The 14142-nt window shown below is 46.5% G+C and overlaps 1 protein-coding gene across 1 annotated transcript in view; it reads left to right on the top strand.

Annotated features, from left to right (window-relative positions):
* Positions 1-13620, top strand: part of MYLK3 (myosin light chain kinase 3) — a 39797-nt gene extending 26177 nt beyond the window's left edge. The window contains exons 9-13 of the mRNA XM_065416715.1: positions 1438-1508; positions 7454-7582; positions 8798-8950; positions 11777-11909; positions 13549-13620. Coding sequence (XP_065272787.1) covers positions 1438-1508; positions 7454-7582; positions 8798-8950; positions 11777-11909; positions 13549-13620 — 558 coding nt within the window. The remainder of the gene's footprint in view (positions 1-1437; positions 1509-7453; positions 7583-8797; positions 8951-11776; positions 11910-13548) is intronic.
* Positions 13621-14142: the final 522 nt, after the last annotated feature.

The raw sequence follows: 14142 nt of genomic DNA, 5'->3' as shown, positions 1-14142 counted from the left end.
GCCTGGAACTGAGCCATTATAAACTAACATGGTCTAGTGACCATTCTCCACTAGTTCTTTGCGCATAGGGACTATCATTTTCTATATGTTTATATAGTGTCTAGCACAATGGTAGCCCTATGTGGTTGATGTGCAGTTGCTACTGTAATTACAGCTGGTTGGAAAGTGTGTTGTGGGTGTTTTGGTTTGTGGAAAATTTTGTTTTTTTTGTTGAAAACCCCCAAACTTGAAAATCATTTAAATTGTTTTTGATTTTTCAATGAAAAGCTGGAATTATTTGCAGAAAGGAGCCACTTCCCATTTAGAACTTCCTTTAGTTGAAAATCCAATTTTCTTTACAAAAGCTGTTTCAATGGACATTTTTCCAAATGCCCCAACTGCAATATCCATGTGAAATAATTATAATATTTATAATAAATATAATACTTAGATTGAGGACCTGGTCTTGTGAAGTGCTGAGCCTTGCATAGCTAGGTGGCTTCCCAGTAACTCTCCATTAACCTCTTGACAAGTGAGACTGCAAATGTCACCCAAAAAGAACACACACATTTAATTTTGATGGAAAAGCAAACACTATTTAGCTGTAATAGGCTCATTCCTTGTTTGCATTCCGGTCTCTCAAGATACTGCACTTGCTTGAATAAGCCCAGTGTTATAGCGTCTGCCACCAGGCTTGCTAAACCATTCCACACAAAGGTGTCCATTCAGTCCTCCCCTTTCAATTACGTTATGTGATACCTCTGCTATGGCCAAATCTGGGGAAATAGTTACGCCCCATGGCAGCAGTAAGGAATGAAATCCCTGCAGGCAAGATCCAAGCCCACACATTTTACTGAGCCAGTTAGGAGGATGATGGGGGCCCAAAAATCACCCTCCCATGGTAATAACAGACTGAGGGGAAACATTGATCTCAATAAACCTCTGAATATTTCCCCCTGCTTCTTTTGCCACATCATTGATTCTCTCCCCTTTAAGAGGAAAAATTAAGGGAGCATTTCAACAAGTGATCTGTGGGTAACATTCCCAACTAGACTTATAGAGTAATTTTTCCTATACAAGCCCTCCAGGCACCCCATAACCATCCCATGAACCATGCTGTCCTTCACCACAATTGGGCTCAAATGTATATTTATATCAGTATAATGGAATTCTACACATAGAGCCAGGCTAGAACAGAGCCTTAGGAAATGAATGGAAAAAATACAACCACCATTGTAGTAAACCACATAAAGGTGAGATTGACATATGTGACTGATAGGTTCACTGCTGTGAACCAACAAAGAAGTGAACTAGCATTGTTTTAAAAATCTTTCTCTGAAATCGTTCTGTATCTTTGCACTTCAGGTCATGTTTCTGGCTACTCTTCTTGTTAGTGTGTCTCATGTGCAATTTCACTTTCATTTATTTAACTAAAAATATACTTTTTTCTTTTTCTAGCCTGAAAACATATTGTGTATAAATCGCACTGGAAACCAGATTAAAATTATTGACTTTGGTTTAGCTAGGAGGTAAGACAGTTCAATTATGAGCCACTCAAAATCCATTGACATTTTCTTTTCTTTCATTCTTGTGATCTGTTTGTTCACACATTTCAGTGACTTTAAAGTGATTTTGAAATATGAAGGAGCAAAGCAATATGCTTCTGCAGGCATGAATTTGCAGCTTAGCGCACTAACTGTCAGATTCTTTTCCAATGACGTTTTTGCAGGCTAATGTTGTATTCTAGTTTACACACAATAATGTCTCAAATGGAGTTTTTACTCCAGCGACTCCAGGAAGTCCATTACGGACTTCACCTTTGCTATTGATTTTATATGGAAGGTGCTCAGATTCTGCAGTGCTGGGCCTCAGTCTAAAACCCCCAAGACAGATGGTTGTCCGCAAAGTAAAATGCATGACAAAACTACCCCTTTTGAAACAGGCATACAATGGATCAGCTCTCACCCCCACAGTCTCTATCCCTCATCTGCCACAATGTCTGCTTCTCATGGATGAGGGTAAGGGATGAGAGTGTATAGGAGATTAGCCATGAGTTTGCAATCTGAAATGGCTGCAATATGGAGAATGCAGTTTTGGCCTTTATGCACAAAGGTATCACAGAGCAGGGCAGTAATGATCCCTCTTTTGGTACTGGTGTGACTGCACCTGGAATATTGTTTTCACTTCTAGGAATCACATTACCAGAAAGATATTGCTTAATTGGTGGAAGCTGAGAGTAGAGCAATAAAAATGATCAGAGAGCTAGACTTAAGAAGAAAGGCAAAAAAGATTAATATGGATAGCTTGGCTAAAGGACAGCTAAGGTGAGGCATAACCACCTATAAATATTTAGTGGGTAAACAGCAAGGAGAGAGAGAGGAATTAGCTGGTCCAGTTAATAGTGGTGAAACATGGAGTAACGGAATGCAATTAAGGGAAGGAAAATGCATGCTCAATCTGAGCCTAACAGTGAGGGATACTAAGTTGTAGCAAGGCCATCCATGGAAAACATAGAAGCCCCATGTCTTGGGGCATTTAAAATTAGAATGGATAAAACACTAGAGAATGTTCTAGAACACTTCTGCAACAGCAGGGAGAGGGACTAATAGGAGGCTTGACAAGTGTTTTCTTTGTCAAACTCCTATGAATGTGTCAAGTAAGAGATGTACCAATGCTCACTTTCTGTTGCTCTGGTTTAACATAGTTCAGTAATTAAAGGCAGTGAGACATATAGACAGCATCATATGTGAGCTGGGGTCCAGTTTTTACATTGGTCATTTACATCAGTCAAATGGTACAGGATTTAACACCTCTCACGTGGACATGGTTAGAAGGAGGCCTGGTTGCTTCTGTGCCTGCCCCAGGTTGGCATGTGGGGGAATACTCCCTGATCACCATTCCACATACCCTCCCTAAGACTAGGAGGAGAGAACAGAGCTGTTAAGGGCCAATGATATCCTTGGTTCGGGAGTGGGTCCCTTACCATAGGGAAGGTTTCTGCAAAACAGCCATGGAGACACTGAAAAAATCCCTTGGTCTATGTTTGGGCGGGTGGCAGCTATGATCTGCTAGCTCTCATCCCTCTCTCCAGTTAATATGAAACTACATCTAAAAGGAGCACAGCTCTTTTGAGAGTCTGGTATTACAGAGTGGAGCAAGTGACCACGAGTTTGTAATAACAGAATAATAGTTGAGTCCTGAGGAAATGTTAACTTAATTCTGTAGGGAGAGATGATTGATTAGGTAAACAACAGGTCATGGTTTACATCAATTCTATGCTGACCCAGTTCTCTTGCAGGGCCGCTCGTATTCTGACCACTCTAACTTAAATAAAAACCCAGACCCAGCCTTCTTTCCTGGTCCTCAGGGGCTTGACAGACCTTGCTATTTCCATTGCATCTATGTTTTGCCCTCACTTGCACTGAACTAGAGGAAAGCCAGTGGGTAAAATCTTGGATCTATTGCAATTAATGGCAAAATTCCCATTTACTTCAGTGGAACCTGGATTTCACTAAACAGTTCTAAAGTAAATTTTTGACCCTTTATGTTTCACCTTATGAAATATTACCAGCATTAGCCCTGCTTTGACCAGATGATACATAGCTGTTGTGCCAAAGGAAATTTTATATAAACATTATATCTTAATCCATAAGCTGTTCTTTCATTTTTCAAGCATTTTGATTTCTTTTTGTACCTCCAAAGAGTTTTCCAGAAACGGCTCAGTGAGATAGATGATGTTTTTATCCTAGTCAGTTTGCCCTCATCATTATGACTTTGCCTATTATTACATATATGCAGTGACCAGAAAAGAGGGTCCTGTTTTATATACAGAAAAAAAATAATAATATGGGGGGGGAAAGCATAAGCAGCTATGAAGCATGATCCTCTTTCCTAATGGAAAAAGCAAAAGGTGAGGGATATTTGAGTGAAAACAGGAGGTACTGACGTGTGGGCATGAGTTAGTCCTTCCCGAGAAGAAAGCAACAACTTCTTATGGTAGTATAATAATAATATTTACCTAAAAAATTATTTTCTAAACATTGTGGGGTCCTCATTATACAAACCTGTGTATTTCAGCTCGAAGAGCTTTTTTCTTTAAAAGGATTTTATAAAAATAGAAAAAAATGTACACAAATAAAGTTACAGCTTTAGGGAAAGGGGTGCCCAATAGAAAAGGTTTCATTAAAGGCAGTTTGGAAACATGCAAGAAGTAGTGTTTTAAAAAACAACAACCATTTATGGCCTGATCTTACTTGTTACATAGGCAAAATTTCCATTAACTTTAATTGGAGTTATTACTGAGTGACGACTGCAAGACTGTGCCCTTCCTTATATTAACTAGCAAATTATTAACAGCTTTCACTTCCTGCAAAACCATCCTGCTGGTTACTAAAATCAAATAATGGTCCCTTCTCAGGGTTCCATCTGGGCATTTACACTGTGCTCATAACCAGTAGTGTAGCTAGTGGGGTGCAGGGGAAGCAGCCGCTTCCCCTCAGCACATTTTTCAAAAGCAGCGCCTGAGCAGGGCCGGCCGCGCCTAAAAGGGCCCCGCAGCTGTCCACCCCTCCCCTAGCTCACTTCCCACTCCTCCCCTCCCCTGAATGCTCCGCCCCCCTGCTCCTCCCCCTCCCCTGCTTCCCGCGAATCAGATGTTCGCAGGAAGTCTGAAAACAAGCAGGGGCAGGCCGGCAGCAGCAGGTAAGCTGGGGCGGGGGGGGACGACACGAGGAGGAGGGCTCCGGGGAGGCGCAGTGTGGCCCAGTCCGGCCCTGGCCGAGCGGCTCCCTCCGGCCCCGGCCAAGCGGCTCCGGCCCTGGCCGGCCCCAGCTCGGCTCGGGCCCCGGCCCCGGGTCGCCGGCCCCGGTTCCGGCCGAGTGCGCCGGCCCCGGTTCCGGCCGAGTGCGCCGGCCCCGGTTCCGGCCGAGTGCGCCGGCCCCGGTTCCGGCCCAGTGCGCCGGCCCCGGTTCCGGCCGAGCGCACCGGGCCCGGTCCTGGCCCCAGCCCTGTCCAAGCGGCGCCAGCCGAGCACCCCCGGCCCCAGCGGCTCCAGCCCGGCTCGGCGCCGGCCCCAGCCCCAACCCCAATGGCTCCGGCCCGGCTCGGCTCGGGCCCCGGGGTGCCGGCCCCGGTTCCGGCCGAGCGCGCCAGCCCGGTCCTGGCCCTGGCCGAGTGGCGCCGGCCGAGCACCCCCGGCCACGGCGGCTCCGGCCCCAGCAGCTCCGGCCCGGCCCGGCTCGGCTTGGGCCCCGGGGCGCCGGCCCGGCCCCGGCCCTGGCCGAGCGGCGCCGGCCAAGCACCCCTGGCCCCAGCGGCTGCGGCCCGGCTCGGGCCCTAGGGCGGCAGCCCCGGTTCCCAGAACGCGGCTGGAGCCGTGCGGCTCTCCCCCCACTTCCACCATGAGGAGCCCTCCGGCCTCCCCGAAGGCTGTGCCTGCTGCTCCACCGGGGGGAGCTGCCAGCCCCAGCTAGCCCTCGCCGCCAGCCCGCTCTGCCTGAGCCCCTGCTGGGGAGGAGGGACGGCGAGCCCGGCACTTGCTCCCAGCCCAGGAGGAGACGAGCTGGCGCCGGCCGAGCACCCCCGGCCACGGCGGCTCCGGCCCCAGCAGCTCCGGCCCGGCCCGGCTCGGCTTGGGCCCCGGGGCGCCGGCCCCGGTTCCGACCGAGCGCGCCGGTCCCAGCCCCAGCGGCTCTGGCCCAGCTCGGCTCGGGCCCCGGGGCGCCGGCCCGGCCCCGGCCCTGGCCGAGCGGCGCCGGCCAAGCACCCCTGGCCCCAGCGGCTGCGGCCCGGCTCGGGCCCTAGGGCGGCAGCCCCGGTTCCCGGAACGCGGCTGGAGCCGTGCGGCTCTCCCCCCACTTCCACCATGAGGAGCCCTCCGGCCTCCCCGAAGGCTGTGCCTGCTGCTCCACCGGGGGGAGCTGCCAGCCCCAGCTAGCCCTCGCCGCCAGCCCGCTCTGCCTGAGCCCCTGCTGGGGAGGAGGGACGGCGAGCCCGGCACTTGCTCCCAGCCCAGGAGGAGACGAGCTGGAAGGAAGCTCCCCGCCTGAGCCATGGAGACAGACTCCGTTCCCTGTGGGGAGCTGGCTCCTAGGTCACACCGGACTCAGCGGGAACCAGCAGGGCTGGGCCGCACCCGGCCCTCTCCCCCCGGACCGAGCCTGTCCGAGGGGGGGGGGGGCGCAGCATGGCCGCAGCGTGGCTGGAGGAGCCAAGGGTGGGGGGAGGCGCGGCGCGGCGCGGCTGGAGGAGCCAGCGGGAGGGGTGTGGAGTGGCCAGAGGAGGAGCCAAGGGGGGCACCTTTTTTATGGTTGCTCCCCCTGCACTTAGGACCTGGCTACACCACTGCTCATAACTCTGTGATCTGAGCACTTTTACACAGTGAATTATGGTTTGGGGTGCTGCTGAGCAAAATATCTCCAAACTTGCCTAAAAATGGAAGTTGATTCAGTGCATCTTCTGGACAACTTTTGCTCATGAGTCTCCTCTGGAGCCCAGCAAAAGTTTAAAGCTGCCCTCTCTTTGTGAAGGTAAAAAATCCATTACAATCTATATACCTCTCTTTGTGGAAAGCTTGTCGCCACATGGGGGCGTGTAGGTTACACTACCATGTACCTGCAACGTGAATTAAGCCCTGTGTCTGCCAATTTGAGGATTGAGGATGGAGCTTGTCTCTCTCACCAACAGAAATTGGTCCAATCAAAGATAGTACCTCACCCACCTTGTCTCTCTAGTTTGAGGATGATTTCTTTAGAACTTGTGCCAGAGATTTCTCACTGAAACATAATATCTATAAAAGTGACAGAGGTTGGGTTACATGTGCCTGAATGTTAGCTATTCCAATTTGATTTTTTTCTGCAATAACATAGAAAACCATCTGTAGTGCCCCCAGCCTATTTCATCCACATCTGTTCCTGTGACTTGGATTGATCTTATTAGCTAAATCACCACAATGGGGCATACAGAAGTTTGCAGAAGACATGGCAGTGATTCTAATGTAATCATGCAACTTTTAGTTGCAACCATATTTTTATTGTCCTGAGTCTTTCTCTGGCTCCTTCTCCTGCCATACTACCATATGTCTAAATTAGGAAAATTAAATGATGGATAATGAGCTGTTTATAACTGTGACTTTCTGAATTGAAGCAGAGTGCCAAAGTTAGAATATGCACCAAGAGATTGATTCACTAGAGACAAAAAGTTAATACAAATGATTTAGTTTATTTGATTTTGTTCAGATTTAAATGGCTGATTCACTTAAACATTTGATCAAACTAATTGGAAGTGACTGTGAATTATAAAAAACTCTCTGTGGGGATGCACAGACTGAAATTCTGCATCCTTGAAGACTTAGATATAGAATGTACCTGTCCGGCTTTGCTACAGTATGAAAAATATGATAGTTCTTTTTGCAAGTGTGCAGTGCATGTACTTAGTCTGCTGTCAGTGCTGATGCCCCTTCTTGTTTCTGATGAAGGTATAAACCTCGTGAGAAGCTGAAAGTTAATTTTGGCACTCCTGAATTCCTGGCTCCCGAAGTGGTGAACTATGACTTTGTTTCGTTCCCAACTGACATGTGGAGTGTAGGCGTCATCACGTACATGCTGTGAGTAAGCCTCTGTGTGGGTCATGGCCATGGCATCATATGCTCTGTAAGAAAGGCCAATGGAAGGTATTTGCAGAGCTGGAATGCAGCCGATTCAGAGATTCCCATCTAGGGAGTGTGTCTTTCTTGTTGCACTCACTTCATTACCCAAAAGAGAGAGCCAATGAAAGTGAACATCACTGCTACACAACTTGAAATACCTGAAAAACAATCAATCTTCATTCTAAATACTTAAACCCTCTGCTTTCTCTTTGCCGCCTTGGTGTCTAGTTAATAAAAACAAAACAAATCATTTCATTTACTCAGACAAAGTGTAATCAGTTGCCTGAAACGTAACAGAACTTCTGCTTTCAATGTGTTATTGAGGTCCCAGACTTATCTTTTCATTTAAATCAGGCCCTTGGGAACCTGATCCAAAAGGACTTTTGCACCCAACACGCACACAAGAGTTATTCCTGCCCTGTGGGGAGTTACTACCTGGCCTGAAAAATTCACTTCACAGCCACACATGGGATTAAATTTCTTTCCTGGAGTTTAGGTTGTGGGCCACGGGGAGTACGGAGGGGTGGGGGGTCATCTCTACAGGCTCTCTACCTACACAGCATCACAACATTTTTTTGTAGCTGTTTTCAATGGCCTGGGTCATTTTTTATTTAAGTTTATGTAGAAGCCGGGGGGAAAAAATGTGTATGTGAATCCAATCATAAATTATTGAAGAAACAAATCTGGGCTTAGAGACTAATTGAAGAAAATATTTTTCAAACAGTATTTTAATCCAAAGTAAATATGGATTTAGGCCTCAATTCAGCACTTGTGTGCATGCTTAGCTTTAGGCAGGTGAGCAGTCCTATTCTTCTCTGAGGAAGCAGTTCAGCATGTGCTCTCATCGCATTGAATTCAATTCCTTCGGCGTCCATTAACTCTGACCCCTGAGTTGGCTGAGTGAGCTGCAAATGGGCAATGTGAAGCATTCCTTCCCTCCTGACTGAGCTTTATTGTACCACTGACCTAGCCCCACTGACGTGAGTAGTTAGGGACTGAGCCAGGTACCCAAGCCCCACCATAGCAAATGTTGCACTGGCCTTTCGGACAGTATCTAGCTGGAACCCTCTTTTCTATGTGACTGGTGTGATTCTAAGCAACAATGAGGATACATAGGAGAAAAACATGTTTCCCATTATTAGCTGCCCATTTCTCTCTCTCTCTCTTTTAAAGGCTCAGTGGCTTATCACCATTCCTAGGAGAAACGGACGCAGAGACAATGAATTACATAGTGAACTGCAGCTGGGATTTTGATGCAGAAGCATTTGAACACCTCTCAGAAGAGGCAAAAGACTTTATTTCCAAACTCCTTGTGAAGGAGAAGAGGTATCTTCTTCTATGTTTGCCACGGCAGTCCTACCATTTAGAATAAGTCCTTCCTAGCTAAATGTATGTATGGCAGCCAATCACTGAAAGTTAGTACCATGACTTTTCTTTTGCCATGTTCATGTCTACCAGGCAGTTCTGTAGTGACACAAACCTCATTTTTTAAAAGAAAAATGTCAATGTATTTCAATCAAGATAAAGGCTCTCCCAGTAACTGTGCCTGTTGCAAGAGAGGTTAAGCTGAGGAAATGTGGAATCATTTGTTTTGTTTTAAGAACCTTTCACATACGTCCAGGAGCTAGTTCTGTCCTCACTTTGGCTTCTTTATAAGCATTGATACAAACTGCAAAAATGTCTCTCAAAATACAAAAGGTGATTTGTAGCAGCTGCAGTTATGAAAGTGACATAATTCCCAATCTAAGTGCCTTCCATACACTGGATTGGTACAAAGAACCATCTGGGGCCTAGTTCTGCTCTAGGAGTCATACGCTCAGCTCCCATTGAAGTCAAAGGGAGCTGTATACATTGTATTGCAGGACAGAATGTGGCCCAGCTTGTCAAATACTGATGCCGAATGAAGTTACAGGGGCCTCGTCTTGCTTTGATGAACATGTGTCCAGTGACTCCTTCTACCAGTAATGGAAATGTTTCACATTGTTCTAGGAGAAAATTGTCAACAGGAACACTTAGAACACTGGCTTTTTCCAGACTGTCAGCCAGTGGTGCTGGAACCCTTTTAATAGTGGGGGTGCTGAAAGCCAGCACCCTTACCACTGTCCGTATCCCCCCCAGCTGGGGCCAGGAGCAGTGCCATGTCTCCGGGAGAGGGGGACCCAGACAGGGGACAGCAAAGGCTGGGGGGGGGGCCCGCAGCTGGGACCTCTCATGTGGGGCTAGTAACAGAGCCCCAGCCACAGGGCCAGCTGCCAGGACCCTGGGAGCAGAGCCCCACGAGTGGGGGGCCAGGTGCAGGGCCCTGGGCACGGGTCCAGTGGCCAGGGAGCGGGGCCAGTGCCCCAAAAGCAGAGCCCCGGGCGCAGGGCCCCGGGCATAGGGCCAGCGGCTGGGAAGAGGGGCTGGCAGCTGGGCTCCGGGCCAGTGGCCGGGGAGCAGGGCGCGAGGCCAGTGGCTGGGACCTGAGACCTGGATGCAGGGCCAGGAAGCAGAGTCCTGGGGCATGGGGCCCCGGGCCAGGAGCAGGGCCCTGGCACGGAGACCCAGGCATGGAGTCAGCGGCCGGGTAGCAGGGCCGGCGGCGGGGACCCAAGCCCCAGGCTAGGGAGAGGAGGCCTGGGCCCGGGGTCAGCGGTCCCGTGTAAAACGTGGGGGTGCTGCAGCACCCCCCACACCTATAGGTCCCATGCCTATGCTGTCAGCTAACCTATGCAAATGAGATTTAATAATAAAGTTCTTAATACTAACTTGTCAATGAAAGTTAAGACGGGCATTAAACTGGAAGGGTAATTGTCATCTAGTGGACTTGAGCAGAGGGCTAGGAGTCAGAAGACAAGCCGTCTGCTCCTGACGGCCACTGACTTGCTGTGGGATCTTAACTTCAGAGACTCCCATCTGTAAAAAGAAATTAGTAATGCTTTAAGGTTGTGCAAAGTACTTAGAGATCTGGGGATGAAAAATGCTATTTAAGGGCAGATGATTATTAATTATTATTATAAGCAAGCAGCATTGTTGGATCTGCCAGCTGCTCACTAGGCATAATGGCAGGCTGTGGCTCACTCTCTTGGAGAAAGGGGAGTGACCAGTCCACAGCAAACCCTTCCCTCCTGAGACAGCTGGGGATGACCTGTGCAACAGCTTGTCCTAGCTCCTAGCACGTTCTTGTTCACCAGGAGGGATTCTGGCTGGCTGCTCACATTATGCACAAGGCTGCTAACCATCAGTTCTGTTGACACCTTTTTCCTTGAGTGGCAGGAGCCAAAGGCAGGACTTAGCCCTATCTTTTCACATTGAAGTTCAAAGGCAAGTTCAAATTAAAAAAAAATAATTGCACAAAGGAGCCCCAAAAAGAAAAGATCCAGGATTTTCTTGTACTCCATGTGTTTTCAAAGGCTCATGGAAATGATCTCCTATTGAGCACCTTGTTGATTGTCTACATACTGTAGTTATTTTTATTACAATTAAATTATGTTTCAGTTATAAATCAGCCTTTTGGCTGTCACATCTCCAAAGTACTGAACCCAAAGACAAGCTGTGTGCGGCTAGTTGAATCTGAAACAGAACCTGTAAGTTTCCAGCCAGCTGCAGGAGGAATACTTGAAAGCCATACCTTTTGTTTACACATGGATGCTCTCATTAGTGTTAATTGACTTTTGTGGGCATCTGTGATCCTCCTTAAATATACAGAAGGGAATGCTCTTGCATTGTCAGGGGAGATGGACTACATAACACCACAAGTTAATATCTCTGTGTTCTTTGATGCTCTTGGCACAGTCCTACATAAATGCCATGTGTTCTACCATTCACATTCCAAAATCACATCCAAATAATAGAGCAACAAGGCTACACAATACTCAGGCATAAACCCAAGTGCAGAAGAACCTAAAACACCTCTAAGCACCACATAGTCCCACCTGGAGGGTAGGAGTGAGGATTGGTCTTCATGCAGGCTCTCTGCGCTGAGATACCTGGCAGCTATAAAGGGCCTTTTACTTTACTTTTATTTTCATTTAGAAAAAACAGCCTTTCACACGTGGTATCAGTGAAGAGCAGCTGAACCATTCCACTGCAAGCAGACAAGGAGATTCTGTGTAAATCGCAATAGTGGTAGCAACATTTACAGCACAGCCCTTCACAAATTTTATTTTCTAGTTGCAGGATGAGCGCAGCACAGTGTCTGAAACACGAGTGGCTAAATGATCTGCCTGGCAAAGCCAAGAAATCCAAGCTTTGCCTGAAATCCCAGTTGCTGCTAAGGAGTTACATGGCTCATAGAAAATGGAAGGTAAATAGACAAAGTCTGTCATTATTTCCAAAGAAGAGTGATTGTACTAGTTCAATGCAGGCAGGGCCCTTATTCCTTCTTTGTCATAGTCCTCTTCTAAACGTGGAGATCTTCCGTGCAATATGAATTTGGTAATTATATTTGCAGTTATAGATTTGAGTGTTCACTTGCTCTTTTAAGTCACGGCATCTCTGAGTTTAGATACTTTGTTTCTAAATTTTTACTCTTATTTCTTATTGGTGTTTCAAAAAAATTAGGTGTAAAATTCCAGGGATTCAAAGGCTTCAGACACTGTTTATTTTATGTGAAATGTGTAACCTTCCAAGCAAAAGCAGTTACTTTTCAGTTGATATAGTTGCATTAGCCTGTCTTCAATGTATAGGAAATATTGGAATGATACAACAGAAGGCTATTTTGTGTAGTATTCATCGCAAAGGTCTAGGTCCAAGCAAAATCTGAATTCAAATCCATTCTGAGTCCCTCGTTCACTGTACAACCTTGGGAAAATTACTTGACCTTCTTGTGTCACAATCCACCCAGATGGAAAATTACATACTTTCAGGACCACTGATAATCTCTTGCTAATTCTTGAACCATTCTCAGTAAATATGTAGGAATTTCCATAAAAGGTGATCAATAATCATACTCTGCAAAGGAGGGACACAACAACCCTGGAAGATTTAACCTATAGGAAGAGGATGAACTCCAACCCAGTTTTTACACACTGGTGAGAGTAGCAAAACCTTGCTAATGAGTTAGACACCTGAAGACCAAACTTCGTTTACTTGCCCAGACTCCAGAATTACTGCTACTTGTTGCATTTTAAAAATGTCTTCATCCCAAACTATTTTATTACACATTTGCTAACAGATGCATACAGCCTTTTGTTCATTGTATAAACACTCTTTTACAGCCACAAAGAGTATTCTCTAGTACAAAGCATTTCATGATTCCCAATGGAGAGGATTCAAGTGTCACTCTTCTAGCATTGTTAACATTACACTAATCATAGATAGCTGCTTTTCCTTTGATCATGCTGACACCTTGGGTCCCTAAAGTGTTATAATTAATGTCTGTTGCCTGTGAGTTGGTAACACGCTGGCTATTATCCAGAGACAGGAGATTAACCTATTTAATCCATTATGGCTGTTCCTATGACAGTTTATTTACAAGACTCTCCTGTGAGGAAGGGGACTGTGTTATTTTAAATGTAACGAAGGGGACTGTGTTATTTTAAATGTAACCCTGATTTAATTAGGAGCTACAGAAGAATGGAGGTGTACTTAGAGCTAGCTGGCTTCCCCAAGACTGACAGGTGCAACAGAAGATGTGAAAACTGATGCTGATTAGTTCCTCCAATTTCACTAAGGCTACAAATGTACCTCAAAAACTTCATGAACCTTCCACTCCCACTACTTTTCAGTTGACATAGTTACATTACCCTTTCTTCAACGTGTAATCAATATCGGAGTGACACAACAGAAGGCTGTTCTGTGTAGTATTCAGTGCAGAGGTCTGGGAGCTAGAAACAATCTGCACTTACTGTTCAGAGTCCCTTATTGAAAAACATCAGTGTTAATTGCAAAGTTTGCTTTGGCTCAGTTATGCTCACATTTAGGTTTTTCTGTTTCATTCACAGAAACATTTCTACGTGGTAGCTGCTGCCAATCGGCTGAGAAGGTTTCCGAGCATGTCTGTCAACCTTGCATAAGCTGCTGTGGAAGAGCTCTAGGCATTAGAGCTAGAGATGAAGCAGAGAGAAAAGGACTGGATGTTTCTCTCTCTTCCCCCACCACTTCTGCCATCCTCATGTTATGTATCATGTGTGTGTTTAGGTACCAGAACTGCCTCAGAGCACAACAACATAGAATGAATTTTACTAATCTTTATAAAACAGGGGTTTCCATAGTTCTGTTTTACAAGCTCTCAGCTACTGGACACAGTGATACATAAATATTCCTGATATAACTCCACTTACAGCTATGATGATATGCTCATAATTAGCAGCTAAGTTCCTTGAGTGGGACCCATTTCGTTTGGAAGTCTTTGATTATTTATATAAATCCAAAGGGTGGAGTATAGCAGCAAGCACCTGGTCAGCAGCAGTGGGATACCTTAAGACTTTCTATCTTAATGAGATGCTGTACTATCACTTTTAGGGCATTGCCACAGTGGTGATAGATTTGGAGGGATAATAGTGCTATAGTTTCCCCAAAGATAACTTTTACTTAAA

Source organism: Emys orbicularis, chromosome 14, assembly GCF_028017835.1.
Source record: "Emys orbicularis isolate rEmyOrb1 chromosome 14, rEmyOrb1.hap1, whole genome shotgun sequence".
In the NCBI taxonomy this organism is placed as follows: Eukaryota; Metazoa; Chordata; order Testudines; family Emydidae; genus Emys; species Emys orbicularis.
This window is presented reverse-complemented; position numbering and strand designations above follow the sequence as displayed.